Source organism: Hydractinia symbiolongicarpus, chromosome 8 (genome assembly GCF_029227915.1).
Source record: "Hydractinia symbiolongicarpus strain clone_291-10 chromosome 8, HSymV2.1, whole genome shotgun sequence".
Lineage (NCBI taxonomy): Eukaryota > Metazoa > Cnidaria > Hydrozoa > Anthoathecata > Hydractiniidae > Hydractinia > Hydractinia symbiolongicarpus.
The window spans coordinates 6,403,859-6,427,611 of record NC_079882.1 but is presented as its reverse complement, the minus strand read 5'-3'; the positions used below and the strand labels follow the sequence as shown (position 1 = coordinate 6,427,611).

Below are 23,753 nucleotides of genomic sequence, written 5' to 3'. Positions count from 1 at the left end.
TTTTGTCTAGATGACATGAAGAAATTCTAGGAGATTTTATTTTTGCAAACAGTGATTACAATTTTACAATTTTAACAAGTTGTATCCGAAACGTAGCTGCGATTCTCCCTGAATTCCACATTTTATGTGCAAGCATACGACACTTCCAAGTACTTCGACGTGGATATGCATGGATTACCAAAAACTTTGTTTGATCCTTTCACAATGCATCGTTTCTTATTTTCACATAGTGACGTCACAACACGCAATGATGATTTGGCGTGACAGTTTGACTGATGAAAGATTTTGTGACCGCAATATTTTTTTGAAGTGCGACCATAACTTGCACCCTTGATGTGGATTCTCATTTTTCCACAGTCGATTGTCATGGTTTTGTCCTGGCATACCCGTTTGAGTTGAAGAACAATCGTCTTGGGCCTGAAAGAACACAAGATTTGAGCTGGTATATTTTTGATCTACACAAATAAATAAGCACGTTTCTTGAATATCAATTCACTTACTCGCAAAAGTACTTGACTTCTAAATATTTATGAGTTCCAAAACACGGGTTGCCATACACTTTATTTGTTGCCGGGACAGAACATGTTCTCTTGTTATTACACATATTCGCAGTTTGAGAAAATGAAAAATGAGATCTGCACCTCCTGCTGTAGTTGGATCTCCATTGGCAATATGCTTTTGAGGTGCGGCCGTACAGTGCATCATAAATTCTGACCATGTAGCCGGGAGGACATTTGATTTGTAAAGTTTCATCTTGGCATACTCTCTTCAGCGAAACTACGAAAAATAGTGTATTAGAGCATGTAAACAAGAAAAATATTTGCTGGTAAATAAAACTTCAAGGATAATTGGTACTTTAAGCGCTTACTTGGACAGGTATGTTGATTACAAGCTCGTGTAGATGAATTAGGTCCAAGTCGTGTACAATCTAATCCTCCATATCGAGGAGAAGGATTTGTACACGTTCTTCTACGTGACTGCATTCCCCCTCCACATTTAACAGAGCAAGCGCCATACTTTTCCCATTTGCTGTAACCACCGTTAACTAAAATATTAATATAGAATGGAAATATGGTGGTAAAAAACAGAACAGTGCTAGTAGAATTAATATTTACTTGGACAGGCATGTTGATTGCAAGCACGTGTAGATGAAGAAGGACCAAGACGTGTACAATCTAATCCTCCATATCGAGGAGAAGGATTTGTACACGTTCTTTTTAGTGACTGCATTCCACCTCCACATTTAACAGAGCAAACGCCATCTTTTTTCCACTTGCTGTAACCACCGTTGACTAAGTATAAAAAACAGGCGAAAGATAAGGACAGTGGCAAATGTCTGTATTTACTCATTAGACTTTGTTCTTGTTAGATTAGATAATTATTTGCAGGTTTCTAATCTAACGGTTGCAGCTATCAAATTTTACTCCCTTAAAAATTCTGTTGCTGATAAAGAAACAGATACTACCACAACTGCAAGTCGAAAAATGATTTTTACATATCGCACTACCTAGTAATTCAACATAAACTTGACTCACTTGGGCATGGTTTAGAATTGCATGCTTTTGAGAATGTTGCTGGACCAAGCCTTTCGCAGTTCTTTCCTCCAAATTTTGGAGAAGGATTTGTGCATGTCCTAGTAAATGTTTTTGTCCCTCCACCACAGGTGCGAGAACACCTTTGGATATTCCACCTTGTGTATCCTCCATCAACTGGTAAATTTCTGTAAAACAAGATTTTGACGCGATATAAATCGGATTTTACTGATGACGTAAATTAATAAGCAGAAAAGAAATCGGATAATTTATATTACAGACGCACATTATTATTTGTGTATTCGTGATAAGGATAAGTGACTTCTTTACTCTATTTATACGACATTTCGCAGTGGTAATTCCAGTTCGCGAAAACTAAAAACTGAAGAAACAAACTAACCTGCAGGAATAATCAACTTCTAAATATTTTCTCGTTCCATAGCAAGGATCACCAAACACCCCGTTAACAGCATTCACGCTACACGATCTCTTGTTCTGGCACCTTAATTTTACTTCATGTAAAGATCTGCTAGAGTGCGAGTTACAACGTCCTTGAAAGATATTCCAGCCGCAATAACTAATTGTGTATCGCCCATACATTGCTCTTTGAATTTGTATCACTTGACCTGACGGACAGATTATGTGCATTGTTGTATGCTCGCACACACGCTTCGTACTCTTTGCAAAACCTGAAAAAATAAATGTTTACTTTGTGTCATTTCAACTCAAACTTCCGTACATCATTTGATACAAAAAAAAACAACAACAATACAATGACGTGAATACAGTTACAGAAAACTGTGTTAAAAATTATTGTTCCAGGTTAAGACAAGAATGAAAGTCTTACCAGAGTTCATGTACATGAATACAATGAAAAGAAACACGAATGACAATCGCATATTTTCCATCTTTCTAGATAACGACTACCGCAAACCTACTACCGCATCCTTCAGTTCATCCCTTTATATAGGATTTCGATGCTGTGTTTTCTAACCCTCTGAATTTAGTGTTTTGTAGGGTGATAGTTACCAGAATGAGCGTCAGTACGGGGGGTATGTACAAATAAGTTACTTCTCATTGACCATAATCAGTTCCGCACGTTTTAAATCATAAAATGCTTATTTGCGTGAAAAATATGTTTTTTCAAATCATTACTTCGCATTAGCAGTAATACTATGTAGTACAATTCCCTTGTTATTTTCTAATTTTTCGACCTTTGAAATTTTTGATCTCTTCAGACTTCCATAATCAGAACATAAACCTTCGGAAAAAATGTTATAAAATATAAAGTGGTATGAGTTATTAGGACGAAATTGTCTAAATTTTTGCCGAAGGCGTTAAATTTTTGCTGGTTTTTGCTGCAAAATGTTTAGCAAAAGGCAATTTCTCATTTTGTAATTGATGTGTTGTTATAGTTGGTATTATGGACTGAGAATGAGAAGTAACCATCTTAGGATACCAAAGACATCTAATAAAAAGACGTTCTCTGAATGAATTTAAAAATGTTTGTGTGCGTAAAATCTTTAAATAAAATCAAAAAATACGGCACAGTATATGATTACCACAGGTTCTTTCGTTGTAAAATCCACCGGAATCCGTCCGTGGTACATACATGTTGCGTAAATATTCGTTTATTTTTCTACATATTTCATGCCTTTCGTAGCACCACTTGGTTTTCTCGCGGAAACAATACAGATTTTAAAGTTTAAGATTTTTAACTTAAAATTTAATATAACTGGAACTGTTTTCACATTAATCCATCCCAGAAAGTCTTGTTCACTTTTAAAAAATGTTGATTACTTTGCAATGTCGACTTTGCAATACATGTATCTTAGAGTAAAAGGCAGGACAAAACTGTAAAATAGAATTTTTGTCAAAAATTATGAATTATGAATCCGTTTTAATCTTTGATGAGGTTTATTATTGGTACGATTATTTACACAACATATCTCCTCATTTTTTACTAGCATTGTCATTCTAATACATTTTATAGTCTGATATGACACCACCGAGGTTGCACCCATGAACTTTCGTACTGGACTTAATCGGTTAACAACAAGATCACCATTTGGTCCACACCAATCTAGTATAATTATGTTAAGCCTGTAGATTCCTACTCGGGTAATAGAGGCAAATCCGGAATAGTTAACATTGAAATGAGAATATTTGAGAAAAGTTTTTTTCTAATAAAAGGACCCGACCCCAGATTCACAATTTTAATGATAAGTATAAAAATATGAAGTTTTGTCTCTTTGAAACCATTATACAATTTACTCCACATTGATTTTACAAGCAACAGCAAAATGTTTATTTTGCAGCAACAAACATGTTATTTGCAAGTATACGACACTTCCAAGTACTTCGATGTGAGAAAGCATGGATTACCAAAAACTTTGTTTGATGCTTTCACAATGCATTGTTTCTTATTTTCACATCGTGACATCACTACACGCAAGGATGATTTGGCGTGACAGTTCGACTGATGAAAAATTTTGTAACCGCAGTATCTTCTTGAAGTGCGACCATAACTTGCACTCTTGATATGAATTCTTTTTCTTCCACAATTGATAGCCATGGTTTTGTCTTGGCATACTCCTTTGTGGCGAAGACCAGTTGGTTTGGGCCTAAAATAAATGTAATAAAGATATACTTTCATTTTTTAAAATATGGGCTAAAATATGGGACGATATAGGCTAAACCGAACCTTTTTTTCTCAAAAGGCTTATTCACTTACTCGCAGGAGTACTTGACTTCTAGATATTTACTAGTTCCAAAACACGGGTTGCCATACATTTTATTTGTTGCCGGAATAGAACATACTCTCTTGTTGTTGCAAAAACCTGCAGTTTGATAATATGAAGACCGAGATCTGCATTTCCTACTGTAGTAGAATCTCCATCCACAGTGACGTTTTGAAGTTCGTCCATACAATGCGAAACGAATTCTTACGATATAACCGGAGGCACATTTGATTTGTAGAGTTTTGTCTTGACAAACTCTCTTTAGCAAAACTAAGAAAATAACGGATAGGATGTGAACAAAGGACAAATGTTTTGGTAAATAAAATCAGTAAGATTACATTGGTACTATCCAAAGCGCTTAATTGGACAGGCATGTTGATTGCAAGCACGTGTAGATGAAGAAGGTCCAAGTTGTGTACAATCAAATCCTCCGTATCGAGGAGAAGGATTTGTACATGTTCTTGTTCGCGCCTGCGTTCCACCTCCACATTTAACAGAGCAAGCACCATACTTTCCCCATTTGCTGTACCCACCGTTGACTAAAGTACAAGCAGTAAAAATTGATTGGGACAATAAAGTGAAGTTAAAAGTAAAAAGAAGAGCAGTTTCAGTAGCCACGACGAGTTTGTTTCAATAGGAAGATTTGCCTTGTCTATTCTTCTAGTAGATATAGGAGGATAGATCTAGGACTTATGAGGTTTCTATCGTCCCAGCTTCGCAGATAGGTGTTAGTAGGTGTGATTTAAGTTTAAAAATATTTTTTCACATATCGTTTTACCAGACACATTTTAAGCAGGCAGTACCAGTTTAGAACTAAAAGTTAACTTTATTTTTTATTTGAATTTTATGTTGTGTAATGACAGATTATGAAAAGTTTGTTAATTAAAATTTATGTTTTCACATAATGTCACTACTCACTTGGGCATGGTTCAGAATTGCATGCTTTTGTTAATGTTGATGGACCAAGCCTTTCACAGTTCCTTTCCCCAAATCTTGGAGATGGGTTTGTGCATGTCCTAGTAAATGTTTTTGTCCCTCCACCACAAGTGCGAGAACATCTCGAGATATTCCACCTTGTGTATCCTCCATCAACTGGTAAATTTCTGTAACACGAGAGTTAGAATATAAATAAAACGTTGAAGTGATGTAAAATGATTACAGAAAAGCAGTTAGAATTACTATTGTGTGACAATTATATTCGTTGAATAATAGCACATGGGTATGCAGCAAAAGTAACATACAAGAATTAACAATAAAAGTAAAATGCAAGATAAATCAATGAAGATAAGAAGAAAAACTAACTTGCAGTCATAATCAACTTCTAAATATTTTGTAGTTCTATAGCATGGATCACCGAATATTCCGTTAACAGCATTTACGCTACACGATCTCTTATTCTGGCACCTTAATCTCACTTCATATAAAGATCTTTGCGAGTGACAGTGTTTACGGAAGTACCATCTCCAGCCGCAATAACGAGTTGAGTGTCGCCCATACATCGCTCGTTGAATTTGTATCACTTGTCCTGGCAAACAGCTTATACTCATTCCATTATTCTCGCACACACGCTGAAATCTGGCAGAACCTAACAAAAGTAAAGATGTGTCTGTATTGTTTTGAATTGAAATACAAAACCTCTCAGAATAAGTTGATCACTGATCGTTGTAGAAAGCTATATCCAGCATCTACTACGTTATCGATCACAAAAATACACTGTGTTAAAAAACAGTGGTGTGGAATTAACTCTCACCAGAATTTGTATACAGGAGAGCAATCAACAAAAGCACGAAAAACATCATATTTGCTATTTCCTAAATAAATTGCAAAAGAGTTGTTAAAATACCACACAACATAGTTATAAAGCCTATTTACAGCACAAAGTAAATTAGCATTAGCCCCAAAGACAAAAGTTTGTAAATTCATTGATTTTCTCAAAGCCTTTATTGGTGCTATCAAAAATCAAAACTCATTTTCAAAGATTTATCGAAAACTAGGCAAATAAAAATTCTAAAATGGTTATAAATCTGTTAATCAACCTACCTGAAGTAAATTTGATTTTATTTCACGCCTTTATATAGGATTTCCCTGAAGTGTTCTTCTACCCCCTGCATTTACTTTTGTTGCAAAGTGATACGCTAAAGAATAAGCAGTACTACAGGGAGGAGTGAAATTTAGTAAATCAGAAAGGAAGTATATGTACCAACAATGTCTATTTATCAGTAGCAATAATTGTTGGTATGATCAATTATTAGTCATTTCGAATTACAAAATGCTATTTAGTGGTTAGAAGACATATTTTTTTCTCAAAGCTGTCACGTTGCTTTGCATTCTTTTTACGAGTGTTTTGACCTGTCTCCTGGACCGAAGTTGTCTATACTTCCGTGAACGCGATAAACTATTTTCTGGTTTCTGTTGTGTAAAAGATTGACAAATTCGAATAATCTATGTTTTGTAACTGATGGTATGAGAACGTAAGATTATAAATTAGAGAAAAATGAACATTTTTCATCTATGCTTTTCGTCCTATTAAATAACATTACACGCAGTCTACAGTCAAATCTGTATATCTTGGCGTCTTCAATAGGGGATCGTTTTATTAAACACTTCTGTGATAGACTTGGCTACCTCAGTTTTTTTTCCTACTAGTTTACATCACAACTTGTGGCATGCTGGAAAATATTTGAAATTATGCAAGCGCAGTGATCTCCAAGTTATGCAAACAGTGATGTATATTTCAATGCTTTGCTGCTTTATGCTGATTTCTTTTGGCGAAAAGCAAAACACAGTCATAATAAGATTTCAAAATCAATAATACATTCCAAAAAATTTTATTATTTAAACCACTGTTACCCGATAAAACCAGACTCAAATAAAGAAAGAAAGGAAGAAAGAAAGAAAGAAAGGCAGATATACTTCTTGAATTGTAAACTTAGCGGTCTGTGAATGAATTTGTAAATGTTTTTTATGTCCGAAATCATGCAAACAGAATCGTGAAATCTAGCACAAAACTACATCGCTGGGAGTAAAAGCGGAATATTTTATCCCGAAATATTACAGTTACCAAAAGTGTCGTTAATATTAATAGCGCTTTTAAAGGTTTTAATTTTTTGGTTAAGCACTTTTAAATGAAAACTTTTTATTACGTTCTAAAGTTTGTCACCTGACATTTGATAGGGGCCTCAACTTTTATTAATCTCTCACCACCTCTTCTCTTATGGCTTCTCCCAACTTCGTTCTCCACAGAATTCAATAATACATCTGCAGCATAGCGAGGAGGAATCAGATGTGACGTGTTAAATCTGCAGAAACAAACAAAAAAAGAATTTGCATGGAACTGCAATCTCCATAAAATTTGCCAAAAATAGGTAGGGGGGCCTTGAATAAAAGAAAAGCTTTTATTAATGGCAAATGGTCAATTGATCCGGACTTTTGCAGCTTTTAAACTTAATGAGTTAATAACTTTTGCTAAATTTGTGTTTAACAAATCAAACTGTTTTAAGTTTCTTCTTCTGTCGATAGTTGTAACACTTTATTACCAGAAAATTCTTTAAATCAGGAAATCAAGAGCAATTTAATTCATAGCTCGGGAAAGTAACCAGAGAAACAATCAAAATCCTATCTCCTTCTCAAGAGAGTCCCAGACACATTTTTTTCGTTTTTCTTAAAATACAATATGATACCCAGATCAGAGGGGCAGTAAGTTTATATATATCACTGCCGTCAAAAATAAAGAGACTTTACACTTACATGCAACCCCCGGCTTATCTTCTTTCTTTTTTTTCTAAATAAATCAATCGTTATATCGTATTTTCTTCAGTCTTCAGGGAACGAGAAACTCTAAAGTATAACATTATTGATCGTAATAGGGAAATGGAAGTTTCTGCTCTAAATAAAACGAATTGTGATACATGTTTGGCTCTTACTTTGCAATCATTTCCGATGAGCTTTTATAAAAAAAAATTGCACTCTCCTTCCGCTTCACCATTTGTTGAGAAAATCAATGAGATGAACAATCCGTTCTCCACATCAAGCACACATTTGTTGCAGTTTTTCTTTATCTTTGTTGCGTTTTAAGCATTTATTGAGCATAAACCTGGCACCTCCAAGCGTTCACAGAAAGCCGCAACCTCGTTCCCGTGGCTTTTTGTCTCTCTCATTATTGATAGGTCTGACGAAAAAGTTCGTCTCGCCGTTAGATATGCAAAAAAAGACAACAGGTCCTGCGATCGAGGTTAAGAAACCCGTATATCTAAAAATAACATTCAACCAGAATTTAATCACGCTTATGTCAAACAAGCTTCTTAACTTCTAATGGCGTTTTTTGGTTGAATTTGTTTATCGTCCAACTGAATTAACAAAGGTTTCCCTTGAACGTCCTCGCACACTTCGTATAGAAAAACAAAAGTGATGTCATGAAATTCGAGGTGTCTTATCGTGATGAAACTTAGATGATAAATCGTTAGTCATGTTAAATCACAAGAACAATCTAGGTAGAGCCAAATAACGGATACGTAACGCTCTTTTAAATTGTTCTTCGTTTAAGTTGTTAATCCAAGGCCTCCTAACTTGTACGGTAGTAACAAAAGCACGAGCATTATTTACGGAATGACCATCAGCATTATTTACGGAATGACCATTTGTTTTTGCTTGATCTTCTATAGGAACAAGAAATTTTTCCATTCCTGGAATAGTGCAAGTAGAATCAGCTAACATAACAGGTTAAAGAATCGCAATCGTGGGCATCATTGTTAATTCTCTAACCTTTAATGATTTACCAGCTTGGTACAGTACTCACTTTTAAAATAAGTAACTGCCAACTGTCTTTCACCACTAAATTCAAATATTTTGAAACAATTTGTTGGCTTTTTCAACATACTTATTGATAATCGATTTATAATTTATAAGGTTGTGGAAAGTATCCGAACAGCGGTTTTTTTTTTCAGAGTTTCCCACCATACTATTAATGTGCATTTTTTGCCGGCGTTAGGTCTCCTGCAAAAGTCTATTGTTTTTATGCCTTTATCGCATTCATCGCCATACCAATGGGATCCCTTAAGGTGATTTTTTCTTTCTAACATAGTTCAATTCCACCAATCACAAATACAATGTTGGTACAATGTTGTGAACCCCCAACTTGATCAACATTTACGGATCCTGGGTCTCTCACTTAACACAAAAGAGCAAAAGAAGGCAGAACAAGATGGCAGACGCGTATCACGCTCCGCGCACGATACTTTTTGACATCATATATTAAGAAGTTTGCATTTATGTGAACATTATAGCAACGGTGGAGTGAATGTTTTGGTAGTGCACGTCGAAGAGAAGAAAGTAAGTCAGAGAAGAAGAGGGCAAAATACCTTGCATCTATGTGTATAGTTTTGCTCCTGCTCTAGCTACAGAAACTTTAATTTTTCTTTTAAAAATATTATTCCTTCTTTGCACTGAAGCATAACCTATTACATCTAGCTTCTAGCTATCTAGCTAGCTATTTGAGTTACTAGCTAGCTAGCTACACCCATTTCCATTCTACCCTTTTTGTCTTCACTCACACCTTTCCTAGCCTGTAGGAGCTGCCTACTGAAGCTACCTAACTTAAATATTTTTTTCTTACATTTAATAGAATGAGAGTAGCTAGGTTCTTTAATAAAAGGACATCTTTTTTAAACAGAGGGTACCCCTTTTTAGTAAAATATATAGCTAGCTATACAACATCTGTAGCTAGCTATAAACAAGTTTTTATTGTTTACAACATTCTGTCACAGGTGATATACATGGCAAATTATTTATCCAACTGGCATTTGAAACATTTTAATTTGTCATACATGAGTGAATAAAAGTGCACTCATCTTTCTCAGGCTCCTAATATCTTCTTAATTAATGCCTATAAGTAGGAAAATTGTTTTTATTTATAATATTCTCACAGAAACATCATTGAGGTTATAAACTATTATCGAGTGTAGATTGATGCCTTCTGATTTATTTGTATTCATTTAAAGTCCTAAGAATGCCTTTGCATAAAGAAATGGACTGATAATAACTTTGCTTAGCCTAGCGCCCCATCATTTTACTGCCACACAAATGCCAAAGCCTAAAGAGCTTTCCGCTAAAAATGTAAACAACGGAATTCATATTGATTTTTCTCATAATCACCAAACCAGAGGCAACAGTTGCAGTCTAATAAACTTACCCTCCCTCTGCTTAAAATCACTTTGTTTTCCCCTTGCCTCAGGATGCTTTGTACTAATCTCCTTTTGGTAGTAAAAGTGAATAAACATACATACTTTTTTTTAATTTTAGCTACTCTTTACTATGAAAATACAATTTTCGCTTTTGATAAAGTAATTACTTATTTTTATTGCAAACTAGTTAATAATCATGTTCACTTTTTTTGTATGCTAGTCTCAGAATTTGTACATCAAGTGATTTGATGTCTTTATTCTTCTCCCGGTCCCCTGGACTTATTGCTTGGTGCCAGAGTCGTTATTGAGTACTTACTGACTTTCAAAGTCGTAAAGGCAAGCAACCCCGGAAAAGACGTTGCCAAGAAACAAAATTTCAATTATATAATTATTTTTGTTCTCATGAAATGCTTATGTCTTCAAAACTTTTTAAAATAAATAGTCAAATCACAGATAAAGGGAAAGATGACAGAAGGATACAAAATGCCCTGAGGATAAGGTTGGCAAATCTAAGTACTGTAATAATCCGAACAAGCGTCGCTTATTAATTTTTTGGATTTTTCGCATGGGCGCTTAATCGAGGGGGGGTTATACAACATCAATATAATCTTCCTTATCGCCAGTAAGTCAAATAAGCACCCAGTTTCTCAAGGTAGTTTTCCAATAAAGCGTCCCCTTTTATCAGGTGGGCACTTATTTGAGAGGGGACTGTCTAACTAAATAACAAAAACGCAATTTTCATGTAGCAGTTAAGGTTCTCAATGATTAACATACTATCGTATATAATCATTTCTATGTGATAGCATGCACACACACCCACACAAATGCAAATTAATAATTGATAACACAACTTAATCAAAATTGCCAATGTTTATACACACTAAAACACTGGATGTGTCAGACAAATTTCAAACGACTCTTCCACTATAGTCAGTACCTTGGTATACTTGTTGTTGATTTCTCCAATTAATCTTGACCTTAATTTATTTATATAATTTTTTAACAGTCACATGATTTAGTCTTCTCTAGCAATAACAGGTTCTTTACTGCCAACAAACTTCACCTATGCACCTATGGTGTACCATGCCTATGGCCTGTCTCCATAATATATCAATAAAGGTGATAGATTTGCTTCTACAAAGCCAAAGCAAAACAGGCAATATATTGTTGGCATTATTCCATTTCACCCCATTTTTTAATTTTGAAACTTAACTACAGTACAGTCTGAATGTAATCTACCGCGTACACGCTAATATCACACCTTTGCGTGGAGGACGGCAGTCGTTTGTCTTTTGTTATAATTAAATCCCTTAAGGGTTTTGCGAGTTTATATTTGTGTGTTAAAAACCAATGCACTCGTGAAGAAATATCTGAGCAATTATATTTCTTGTAATAGCGAGATGCATTGTTTAAATGTATTGATAAGCTATTCCCTTAAGTATTAGCATGAAGTGATTAAATAATAAAAATCTTTCGCGAAGTTTTATAATACATTGCGCAAGAATGTATTGCTGATTTAATTACTTAAAAAGATTCCAGCACGTTTAATTTAAAAAACATATGAGAAGCTCACAACTATTAAATGAAGAAGTTCACAACTATTAAATGACTTGCGCGTTTTTTTATTAAAAGAATACAACTACGGTTTATTTTTGTGAAACAAATGGTGTATATTCTGAAATAAATGCAATATCTACATTTCTTAACAAACAACGTAAAATAATCCTTCTGCATACTTTTTTATTGAAACAAATAAAAACATTTCTATTGCCGCTTTTCATTTTAAACTTTTAAAATGCGATCTAAAAAACATTTCTAGCGATCTTAAGAAACAATTCTATCGCCGCTTTTTCGTTTTTAAACTTTTAAAATGCAATCTAAACTTTTATATTTAATTACTGCAATTAAAATTTTCAAAAGAGTTCGCGCAAAATAGATTGCTAAAATTGATCTTGCAACCTATTGTGATTAAACAATCGATCGCGTGGAGTCATTGTTTATCAGCGAGGCAATTATTTTCTTAAAAAAACAAAAGCTATCGCAATGTTATTGTTCTATGTAACTATTCATGCGAGTTTCGCGTCCGCGGTACATTCAGACTCTACTGTATGTTCCATGTTAACCTAAATGAAAAAACAAATTATTGGAAAAAAAAATTCAGAGTACCAATTTAAAAAATCAAGATCGCTAAACCAGCCAAACTTTTTGTGAAACTGTGGAAGCAGTTAATCTTGGTTTCCATCTGGCGTTAATTCACGTAAGCAAGTGCGCTAATTGAATGTTTATTTTTTAATCCCCAATGAAAATGTTGACAATTAATTAGCACACCTCTGGTAACTGGAATTAGCACATTGGCTAAATATATATATTTTTTAATATTTTAATGTCCTAAAATCTTGATTGTTTTCTTTTTTGATTTTGCCTTCTTTTAATTCGCCTCATGAAAATCCAAAATAAAATGTTCTCCTCAATGGTGTAGACATATTTCATCAATGAAATTAACTATGTGTTTTGTGTGTGCGAGAGCGATCACTCGTTCCTTTTTGATAGGCCTGCTAGCTAGTTATGTAGCGAGTTAACCAACATACTATTGCTGCCAAATTACAAAATGGTTCTTGTTGCCTTTATTTTATAAACATTGTACTGTACTCAAAAAAGTCCTATGTTACCAACCATCCTATTGGCGGGAGACTTTTTACTAATCTGCTAATACAAAAGGAAAGTAATCTTATGATAATACATACCCAAAGATAATATATATTTACAATATAGACCAACTAAAAGTAGCAAGAGACATGACATAATCACATAAGATAAAAAGCTACATTATTTTTTAAAATTTATTAAATTTTTATTTTTTGGTGTTTGTTGTTATCCTGGAAAAAATGTTTGTTAATTTATGACTTTCCTATTTTCTCCACATTCTTGTAAATATAAATATATTTTATTTCACATATTAGAGTTCTATAAATCTTTTAGTCAATAAAAAAAATCTAAGATATTGTTTTAAGCATTTTGTGTATCATTAAAACGAAAAAATGCAACACAACTCAAGACTATTACAGAATTTATTGGAAGCTTTTGGAATGCGATGGAAAAATTATTAAAAGAAATGGATTTTTTAAAGGGATTGCAAAATCTGCCTGATCTGAATGCAAATAAAAACAAATAATCAAGCATTGAATATTAAATTTATGTCAGGCCTATCAGTAAGAAAATAACATCAGAGCAAAAAATCGCTCCCCCAAGGTTACAATAATTAAAATTGGGTGAGCAATCTGAGTAAATAGAATAAGTTTATAAACGCATATTAGTCTATTTTTTCCATTTTATTTTATCTTTTATATATTTTGGTTCTATTCTACTGTAAATAATAAGAAAGGAAACATTGATTTTGCTCATCCAGAAAACCTTTTTTTGGAATTTGGGATGGCTCAGCTAGTTCTCAGAATTGGGCGAGCAAGAGCAATTGCTCTCTCTTTATTGATATAGGCCTGTTATTTTAATTTGAAGATATGTTTAATAATCTAGAGATGCAGGTGGAGGGGCTATTGAGCAGTACCCTATCCTTGACACAACTTTAAGTATTTTGTATCTCCAAGCATTGGTTATTAGTGTGCACTCTTTTTTTAATATTACCTAATGCATAATATCTATGTATAAGTTCTTGGTTTTGTTTAATATATATTTTTATACAGTGCAATGTTTAAGTACTTCCTACACTTGTTTAATAAAAAAAACATGGCAGAGTTTTAGTCGTACAGATTATGAGCCGTGGTGGTGGTGGATCTTGTTGTTGTTGTTGCTTGACTAGTGTAATTGTGGCGTCAATCCTTCTGTGTTTATCATTTGTATTTTATTTTGTTGGTTACCTTCTCAGGGATCCAAATCTTGCTGGAAGTCAGGTAGGATGATGACTTAATTGTTACAGCAGTTGAAAAATTGTTTCTTTTTTTGTACATCAGATGTTTACATTCGAACTATGTAATGTTTTATAATCTATGTTTTTTATTCATGCTTGAATAGGGTTTTTTAAATACATAATGCATATTGGTGAATCATTATGGTTTTTGTTATGGGAATGTTAATTAGACAGTCTTTTCTTTTTCCTTTTGCGAAAGAAAAATAATTAGCACTATTATACTCTCTTTTGGCCTATGTAATTTCTTGTATGTTCCAAGAAAAAAAATTCTATTACAAACTTAAATGTTGCTGTTAAGTTTTTAAGATTTATATACATTTAAATTTTCTAATTTGTTTCTCCAATACTTGCAGCATGTAAGCATACGTAAGCATGATTGTTTTTTACATAAGCATATCCCAGCCTAGTTCTGAATTTTCACTCGCTTATAAAATATATTTTTAATGCTTTTGAGCTCTTGTCTGGCTTGTTTTTTGTATCAATTTTATATTAGTTGTCATTGTTTTGTTGCATATTAAAAGTTATAAACATAGAAGTGATTGAAAATTATATACATTTTCGCAAAGATAAGAAGACAAAACATTCAAAATGTATGCTATTAAGTTGCATGTATCTAACCATGACATACACTTCACAGCTTATATCTGCGTACTGTTAATTTATTTTCGTTACATACAGAGATTTGGCAGCCCCAGCTTTAAACTTGTTTGTTATGTCTATGATCAGGGTTTCTGGTGGACCTTGAAAACCTTGATTTCAGACAAAGTGATCTTTAAAAACTTGAATGTCTATCATTTTCTTGCAAAATACCTTGAAAACCATGAAATATGAAAATCTTTGTCTATATCTTCAATTGCCTAGCCTTTGATTTATGTTCGATCTAATGTTCTATTCTTTACTGAATGTCTAGAAATCTACACAGGAAATCCTGAAATGTCAAATTATTATAATTATTAGTATTACTTATGTGCTTAGCAGTATAAATAGGTTTTTGCTCAATGAAAGTATATTATGTTTGCATGTGGATGTGGATGTCAAAGGCAAGACAAACAAAACAAAACAAAATTTCTGCACGAAATATATTTTTATATATACATAGCATTTATATATAAAGCCTGTATGTACAGACAAGACAGTCAGACTTCTTTGATTTCAGAGTCGTGTAAAAGTAATTCTATTCTTTGCAGAGTTCTTTACAGACTTAATCCGTATAAACTCTATAAAGTAAAGCTTTTATGGTATATCACCTTAGTTAATAAAAATAATTTCTTATTTTTACTCTTTAAGAAAAACCTGGCTTTTGTATAAGTTAAAAAAAAATTTTTTGTTATGAAGTCCCTTTCCTAAACTATATACTTTTCTTAAAAATTTACAATTTAAACAAAGAAACTTTTTGAAACAAAAATTGATTCATTTTTGTTATGTGTCACAATTATTATGGAAACTAATTGGAGGCATCATTTTAATTTTTATAGCATATAAAACATACCTGTGAGTTTGGGATGTGACCAAAAATGTGCACTCCTTGATTTGAATTTCCACTTCCTTTTTATTGTGACTACTTTTGTTTCACAAAACCTTATTCTGAACATTTTATTTCTCTGTTGACGATTTAGTTGCATTTATAGCTTTCCTCAATTTAATGTTTCCATTGATAAAACATTTTATAAAAAACATGTTATTTTAATAGAAGTGGATTAATTATTAAATAACAAAAACAGATTTAATTTTTTAAGGAAATGGCTGATAACATCTGTTTACATGTGTTTTTACTGGGAGTTAAGCTTTTTAACTGATAAAAGTTTGTGGGTATTTTTAATTTTTTTATGTCATATAAGGAGCTGTTTTCCAAGTCCATGTAAATATTGAATATTATTATTCAATTTAAAGAGAAGTTATAGACTCATTAGGTCAAATGATATCACTGAAAGATTTGCACGGTCTAAAACATATCATAAAAAATAATTATTGTAGCATTGGATTCATAAATACATGTGCAGTTGGGAGTTTTTACCTGGTCTATACTTCATATTCATATAACATGGTTGTTCATTGTTGCTCTATCTGTTGTTTGTTTGTGTTGTTGTTGTTGTTCAAGTCTATCACTCAAACATCTGCTTAACTAAAATGTTTTTTCTGGCACAATGAAAATTTCCTAATTAACTTTTATCAGTACCTCTCTTTCTTGAACCTTTGTAACTCAAACGTTTTTTCTGGCACAGTGAAAATTCCTAGTAAACTCTTATCGGTACTTCTCTTACTCGAATCTCCGTAACTCAACACTTAGTACTTCGAGCAATTATTTTTTTCCTGTATAGTATTTTTTCTCTATATATTTGAATATTGTAACATGAAGCTTGACATGATTTCAGTGTCATTTGAACACCATAATTGTGTTGCATAATATTTGTAAACAGTTTTTCTTTGTTTTGACATTATGGCATGGTTGATCTTTGCAGGATAGGAATGTCAGTTGAGTAAACCATTTGTGTCACTTTGTTTATCGAATACATTGTTTAAATACGTTTTAAAACTTTTGAAACTTCACAATCATAGCTTACCCAAAACCTCGAGCAGAGAACAAATAAATAAATAAAGTATAAGCACTCAAGGAATTGAAGAACTCTTCATAAGGATCCAAAAATACTTTATCGAACAAATCTTTAATCTTTTCGTGCTGTCTCCAAATTAAATCAACACTATATTTTCTGTAAAAAAAAATTGCGACTGCAAAATCATGGTAGATTGGTAATATTTGTGAAAAATTCCAAAAATATAGCTTTCTATTGCTGAAACACTCTATAACTTGAACAATTTTTAATCCACATTTGTATTTGGGTTACGCAGAATCTACTGTATATTTATTGTTTACTTAATTTTTGTTTTTGTTACCTCATCTTGAAGTCAAAATAAATTGTCCTTTATATCAAAAAGAATTACAAAACTTATTTGGAGTGGTTTTAATAAGACTAAAAATAATCTTCACAGGTGACCATCACTACAGGCAATATAAAAGCTCCCTGATAAAGTGTAAGAAAATCTATGCTGCAAATTAATAGAAGCAGCACCATTGCTTTCTCCTGATAACTAAAAAAGTAAAGTGAATTAGGTTCTCTTAAAAAGTTTGAAGTGATCGTAAGATACTTTAACTTTAGGCAAAACTGTTGTCACTCTTACACAACTAAGTATATATGTATATAAACTTGCCATAACTTTGATAGGAGTATTAGTTAAAAAAAATGCCCTAATTCCTTGAGTATAAAAGTGGAAATGTAGAATGTTATTCTAGTCATTTTGGTTAAAATTAAATGGACCCTAAAATGAGATTGATATTGTTAGAAATCATGTAATCACTAATAAAGCAAAGACCAGAATGACTGTTATTAGAAGTGCTTTCAGCCTGGGAATAAAAATCCAATAAAACTCAATGCAAGGTTTGAATTTCAAATCACATACATGTTTAACATGGTTGTATAAAGAATAGTTTTCACTTAGTTCTATGTTTAAAAAAAGTATACCGTTATTAAATCCTTGTGTTTTTAGATCAACAATTCCTGATTTGCAATTAATAACACCAAGCAAGTTTCTAGTATTTTTTCCTGATAACACCTTCAAGATGTTGCAGCAAATTTTAAAAGACATGTTCATTGATCCAGAGCTGCTGGAGGAACTCTCTGAAGAACAAAAACAAATACTCTTCTTTAAAATGAGGGAGGAACAAATCCGAAGATGGACAGTAGAAGAAAAAAAACTTACAGAAGAAGAAAAATTAAAACCTAGACCTAAAAAAAGTAAGCGCATAATGTAGATAAAAAAAATAAAAATTAATCAATCTTTTCACAAATCAAAGTATTAAAATGTTTTATCGTTGTCCCCTCCCCCCACCCCCCCCCCCCACCCCCACCCCCCAACAACGTTATAATTTAGATGTCCTAGATTTTGATTTCGATATCGCTTTTTGTAACAAGATATGGTGCTAATACTGCCGGCTAAATTAAACAGATGCTGTTATTTTCAGGTTTGCTATGCGATTTAAAAAAACATTTTTTGTCCTTTATTTTTAGAAAGTGCAAAAAATGTCCGCTTTTATTGTGATGATGAGGACAAAGTTATTGTAGATATTATTACAGATGAAGTGGATGTTACAGGTATGTTATTCTCACTATTCAACATCCTCTTTTTGTGTTTGTATTATATTCAAACATTTGAATCTAGGCTACCTTAGAATCTGAACAACCTGATCGTAGTTTAGTAGAAAAAAGAGCAGAATTTTAAAGATGGCAACCACAAGCAATTAATACACCATTTTGTTTAAATAACGCGTACTCTGCACTTATCAAAAGTTTGTTGTTCACAGTGAATTGGAAAAAAATCTTTTAAATTGTGTTAATTTTTGTTGAAGTCAGCACCCGTATATTCTCCTACTTTTTTTTACCTTTACGTACCATAGAGCAGATTGTTCCATAATGTGAACATAGTAAAAAGTTCAGCTGGACCATTTTCAATGTTGTTTACATGGAGTACACCTCGCTCAAAGTAAAGCTGTTGCAGCTTTTATGGCTGCAGAGTTCTGGCCAAATGATGTTGTTTGGTCCTTTTGAGTAATAGCTGAAAAACAACCTTTTTTACAAACACAAATATGTTCAGGGTTCAAGTTTTTTAAAGGAGGTTTTAGAAAGAACAAAGAAGGGAGTCAAATTGAGTAACTTAAAGAAAACCAAAGTGGATAAACTTACTTATCTAAAAGTGTATCTAAGCTGTTTTGTATGAAGTACACAAGGTGTCTGTAAGACTTTAAACATTGAATTCAAAGTAGATGATCTCAGAAGCTCGGTATTAAACTAGGTGACCTTGAAATCCGTGAGATCAGACTATAATCGTGTTCAAAGCGTTATTTGAATAGATTTTTAATTTCAAAGATCGTATGCAGCAACATTTACGACCTTTTTATATTAGAGCCACGCATTTTAAACTTGTCAATTTTCACAGACTAAGGGTTATTTGTTAGACTCTAAACCTTAAACTGTGATATTTCTTGCTGACGTGAGCATAGCCTATACTATTGTTTAAAAGAAATAACCACCTGGTAAGGTTGGCTGTAAATCTGTTGTTTTGGGTGCAATTGTGGGAAGAGTGAAGTCTAGGAAAGGACCAGGATTTTAGATGAGAACCCTGTAGTAGAACTAGCTGACCTTCAAAACATTAAATATTCATCATTTTGTAGATAAGAATCTTTAAAACTTCAAAATATGAATATCTAAAACGATTTTCTTAGTTATGCCTAGAATTTTTCCTTGTGTCTGTATATTTCAGAACCTTATTGCAAACATACCTTAAAATGGGTAAAAGTGGGGGAGGGGACATTGAGAATTTTGGCAGCCACCCTTGGTAGAAGCATTACCTAAAACATGTGTATTTGTTCTTTCAAAACGATTTTCTTTTAAGAGAAGTTTTAAAGAAGTTTCTAATATGCTTAGTATTTCCTTGTTTCTCCTAATTTTAATTTAAAAAAAAAATGTGTACTCGTGTAAAACGAACTGTGTATAGTCAAGTGACATTAAACTGAGTCAGTAACGGCAGTATGTCCTGTGTATCTAGTTAGGTGTTGCAAACTCATAGCCTAAGCGGAACAACCAATCACGTTTGATTTGAATTTTTTTTTGTCTTTTTGCTTTAAGATTTTAAGAAAAAGCAAGAAGAAGCAGCTTTGAAACGTGCAGAAGAGCAAGCGCGTAAGGAAGCTGAGGAAAAGCGAAAAAAAGAACTCGAAGAAATTGAAGCAAGGAGAAAAGCCGAAGAAAAGAAACTAAAAGAAGAGGAAGAACGCTTGAAAAAAGAAAGGCAGCAGAAGGAAGCTGAACTGCGGAGACAAGAAGAAGAAGAAGCAGTAAGGTTGAAATCTATCAAGGTAATGTATCTTTTTTTAAAAACGTGATCCATTAGGAGTAAAAATACTTATCTGTTCAGTCATTGTCATTGAATAATATAAATATTATCATGTCATAAACAAGCGAGTTTATTCTGGGTTAGAATTATAACTCGCCTGGAGTACTTGCTTGTTCATGACTTGATCATTAGTTTTAGCTTTCATGTAATTAATTCTACAAGAGTGACTAGACAAGCAGCCTAAGTTTATCAACCTACGCTACCCACAGGTTCTGCGTCTAGCTAAATAGTTATCTCCTAACTTTACGAATACTGAGTAATTTTAATGTCTCGTGAAATACTAAATACTAAAGACTTTAGATGGCGACTTTACGCTTCCCGAATCAACAAAAATTTGTAGAAATTACGCGCGAAATATTTCGTACCCGTCATATTTACTTTACGAAGAAGTTGCATTTCGTCACCGTTGACAGTCAATCAACTGGATATAACTGCAAGTCGACATACAAGTTGTAATTTTTCTCTCATTTCCGAATTTCCGATGTAACAAATCCGTTTGTAACCCTCTTGGGGTTTGTAAGGTCATGGGTCTGCTGTCCAGTCACTATATTACCTTGGCTGGACTTACCTATTGTATTTCTGCCTCTGCTGTTTGAAGCTGTTAAAAGTAGAAAAGAATTGTGTTGGTTTTTTACTAAACAGTTTTTTTTGCTATGTTTTACGCCTTCGTTTTATTTTTTTGTTTGCAATTTTGTTATAGGAAGCGCAACTGCAGAAAGAAAAGGCTAAGCAAGAAAAACGCGAAAGAGAGGAAAGAATTAGAAAAGAAAGGCTAGAAATGGAACGCAAGCGATTAGAAGAGGCGGAGCTAAGAAGGAAGAAAATGGAAGAAATTCGTCTTCGGGAAGAAGCTGAAAAGAAGAAACAAGAGCAGGCACTGCTCGAACAAGAAGCGAAGAGAAAGAAGGAGTTGTATGAGAAAATGAAAATGGAACAAGATGAGAAGCGAAAAAAAGAAGAGGAAGAGGCTAAAACGATGGAAGAAGAGTGGCAAGAGCGCGAAAAGAAAGCCAAAGAAGCTGAAGAGCAGCGAAGAAGCTCGTTCTCTCAAACACGGTCGGAGATGCAAAGGATAAGAAAATTGTCCATGGAAAGGGCAGCTTTGAATCAGTTTCGTATGAGTAATAAGCCGCTTGATGAAAAACCCGAAAAAGAGAAAGCTCGCAACGTAGTGTCCGTGGCGTTAAACAATGCCCCGTCTTCAACGTAAGTATTGCATTTTTTTCCTCAATGTATGCCATGTTTTCTGTCAAAGTCAATGCTACGTTATATATTTTTTTGGCTTACATTCAGAACTTTCTTCATTCCGCTTTGTCTAATAGTTTTGCTGGAACTTATTCGAAACGTGGTCACATGCCACCTAAAAGGCCGCCATTACCACTTCGCCCAACTATTTCTGTTCCTGTAAATGTTAGTACGACTCAAGCACGAACACCTACAATGCCTGTTAAAAGAGACATTGTAAAACCAAATCGACCTCCGCCAATGCCGAACAGGCCCAGTACACCTCAATCGGTTGTAGATGGAAAACCGAAACGTCCTCCTAGACCAAAAAATCGCTCCGAGGTGGCGACTTGGTGGAAAGAGGTGGAATATGATAAGTGTTCGGGATTATTGGAAAATAAAACACCACAAGAGTGGTTCCACGGTATGTTTCTTAAAAATATTGTCTATACGTGAAAGTGGGTTTATTTGAGAGTTTTGTTTGGTGATACCTTTGGAAGTTTAGAGTCTTTGCAACGATCTATCACGGCTGTCATTTTTGTAAAAATGAAGCTACAATCAGTGACAGATTTTGGCGAACCGATGCTTTTCCTTAGGAAAAGAAGTAACAGTATCATTTAGACTCCTTTCCCTGATATCAATGTTTTCAGCGTTCATGGGGATAGAGGACCGTCTAAAAGTATTGATAATAGGGGAAGAGGGAGGGAGGGACAAAAATAGAAAATATGGTTGAGTTCGAGCACAAATTATTTATAGTCTATTTTTAATATTAAATTGCCTTCCTTTCTAGGGATTATATCTAGAATACAAGCAGAGAAATTATTGGAAAGCGAGAAAAAAGGTACTTTCATTGTTCGCGTCAGTGAACGTGTCTGGGGTTACACGGTCTCGTTCAAGGACGTGGGTCGCTGTAAGCATTTTCTAATCGACACAACAAGCAGTGGCTATCAGTTTTTCGGTACCGAGCAACGCATACACGACTCTTTAAATGAATTAATTATTTACCACCAATCGAACCCTATATCTGTACTAGGACAGGAAATACTTCGTTTTCCACGTGGGCAAGTAGAAGGACAAAAAGCTGACTATGCAGAATTATTTGAAGAATGCACAGCTATATGATGTTACATAGCGGTTGCCTTTAACCTAGGTTTATATTTTTTAGTTTAAATTAATTTATTTTTTAAAAATTAGAAAAATATAGTCTTTCTTGGCAATTAGGTTTGTGTGTTGCTTCACAAAAGAACGCATGCGCTCTTGCGACTTTTAAATGAGAATGCTAGTAGCTAATACAGAAATTCTACATTTTTATTGTTCAATTGCTGTCCGTCTGCTTATTAGACTCGAAAGTTTCAGTTTTTTGACTCGTTTCTTTCATTACTGATAGGTGGTAATATTTTTGCAAGCGTTGCATTTTACAGACGGTCTTTGGAGCGACTGAGCGAGAGTTTTTGTTTTTGTTTTTTCTGTGAAAAGAGTTTAAAAAAATTCCTATTGTTAAAAACGAAGCCGTTTTGATTAAAAATTTATAAATAATTTTAAGCACTTATTTTTTGTAAGATTACGTTTTTAATTTTTATTTGTTTATTTACGTTTTTGTTTTGTTTATCTAAGCAATAGAATACGTCATCATACGCCAAATCAACCTAGTTTCTGGGCCTTTTTTTGCGGCAAGGGTCAATTCACTGTAAATTACGTTCTCTGTATAGTATTTCTTCTAAGCAAATCTTCTCATCACAGAAAATACCTTAAAATATCAACAGTGTCTTTTTATTCGACCAGCGAAAAGTGACGTCAGACGTCAATTTATTATGTTTATGGACTGAGTTACCTCTCATTATTGATTGACTTAATTTTAGAAAGTAAAGCTTTAGCAATGTATACAGCTCAATCTCGGGTTGTTAAAAGAACCTTAAGGGGTTGATTTGCTTTTTACGCTCATGATATCTCAGAGTTATCAAGAACTTCTCAGTTTACTTTGAGTACTTACTCGGCTAGTATTTCTGTAAACGAAGGTGGGTCATATTTTAAAGTCGATGTTCTTTTTTTCTGAATATATGACTAAGAAAAGAATATTTTTTAAAATTGTAAAATTTTTCATTTCACTGTTTTTATATATGTCCCATTTCATAACTTTCTGCATTGACTGGACCCAGTCCTTTTCTGCCAATTTTACTTCCTATTTTAAAAAAGGAGTTATCTTTTACCA

The 23,753-nt window shown here is 33.5% G+C and overlaps 2 protein-coding genes, 1 long non-coding RNA gene and 1 pseudogene across 3 annotated transcripts; 1 reads left to right on the top strand and 3 right to left on the bottom strand.

The window, feature by feature from the left end:
- On the bottom strand, nt 1–2,612 carry LOC130655964 (SCO-spondin-like). Its single transcript, XM_057458789.1, has 7 exons — nt 2,380–2,612; nt 1,933–2,221; nt 1,536–1,720; nt 1,116–1,292; nt 869–1,045; nt 501–777; nt 1–417 (listed from the first exon to the last, which is right to left on the bottom strand). Exons 1-7 carry the CDS (start codon nt 2,438–2,440, stop codon nt 123–125), a joined length of 1,461 nt encoding a protein of 486 aa, XP_057314772.1. The 5' UTR covers nt 2,441–2,612; the 3' UTR covers nt 1–122.
- An 879-nt stretch (nt 2,613–3,491) lies between these two features.
- LOC130653666 (uncharacterized) lies at nt 3,492–7,063 on the bottom strand (annotated as a pseudogene).
- Nucleotides 7,064–7,779: 716 nt separating this feature from the next.
- On the bottom strand, nt 7,780–16,012 carry LOC130655966 (uncharacterized). The gene is made up of 3 exons (XR_008984799.1): nt 15,864–16,012; nt 8,197–8,522; nt 7,780–8,110 (listed from the first exon to the last, which is right to left on the bottom strand). It is a non-coding gene; the product is annotated as an uncharacterized LOC130655966 (long non-coding RNA).
- LOC130655963 (SH2 domain-containing protein 4B-like) lies at nt 14,126–23,637 on the top strand. The gene is made up of 7 exons (XM_057458788.1): nt 14,126–14,357; nt 17,918–18,165; nt 18,439–18,522; nt 20,053–20,282; nt 21,021–21,526; nt 21,643–21,968; nt 22,335–23,637. Exons 2-7 carry the CDS (start codon nt 17,991–17,993, stop codon nt 22,664–22,666), a joined length of 1,653 nt encoding a protein of 550 aa, XP_057314771.1. The 5' UTR covers nt 14,126–14,357; nt 17,918–17,990; the 3' UTR covers nt 22,667–23,637.
- The last annotated feature ends 116 nt before the right edge of the window (nt 23,638–23,753 follow it).

What these genes read in the sequence shown, in the direction of transcription:
- LOC130655964 (XM_057458789.1), bottom strand. Translation starts at nt 2,440, where the DNA reads ATGGAAAATATGCGATTGTCATTCGTGTTTCTTTTCATTGTATTCATG. An exon ending in GAAGTTGATTATTCCTGCAG is followed by an intron (nt 1,721 to 1,932) that starts GTTAGTTTGTTT and finishes CTTGTTTTACAG; the next exon opens with AAATTTACCAGTTGATGGAG. An exon ending in TAATCAACATACCTGTCCAA is followed by an intron (nt 778 to 868) that starts GTAAGCGCTTAA and finishes TATTTTTCGTAG; the next exon opens with TTTCGCTGAAGAGAGTATGC.
- LOC130655963 (XM_057458788.1), top strand. Translation starts at nt 17,991, where the DNA reads ATGTTGCAGCAAATTTTAAAAGACATGTTCATTGATCCAGAGCTGCTG. An exon ending in TAAGGTTGAAATCTATCAAG is followed by an intron (nt 20,283 to 21,020) that starts GTAATGTATCTT and finishes ATTTTGTTATAG; the next exon opens with GAAGCGCAACTGCAGAAAGA. An exon ending in ACCACAAGAGTGGTTCCACG is followed by an intron (nt 21,969 to 22,334) that starts GTATGTTTCTTA and finishes CTTCCTTTCTAG; the next exon opens with GGATTATATCTAGAATACAA.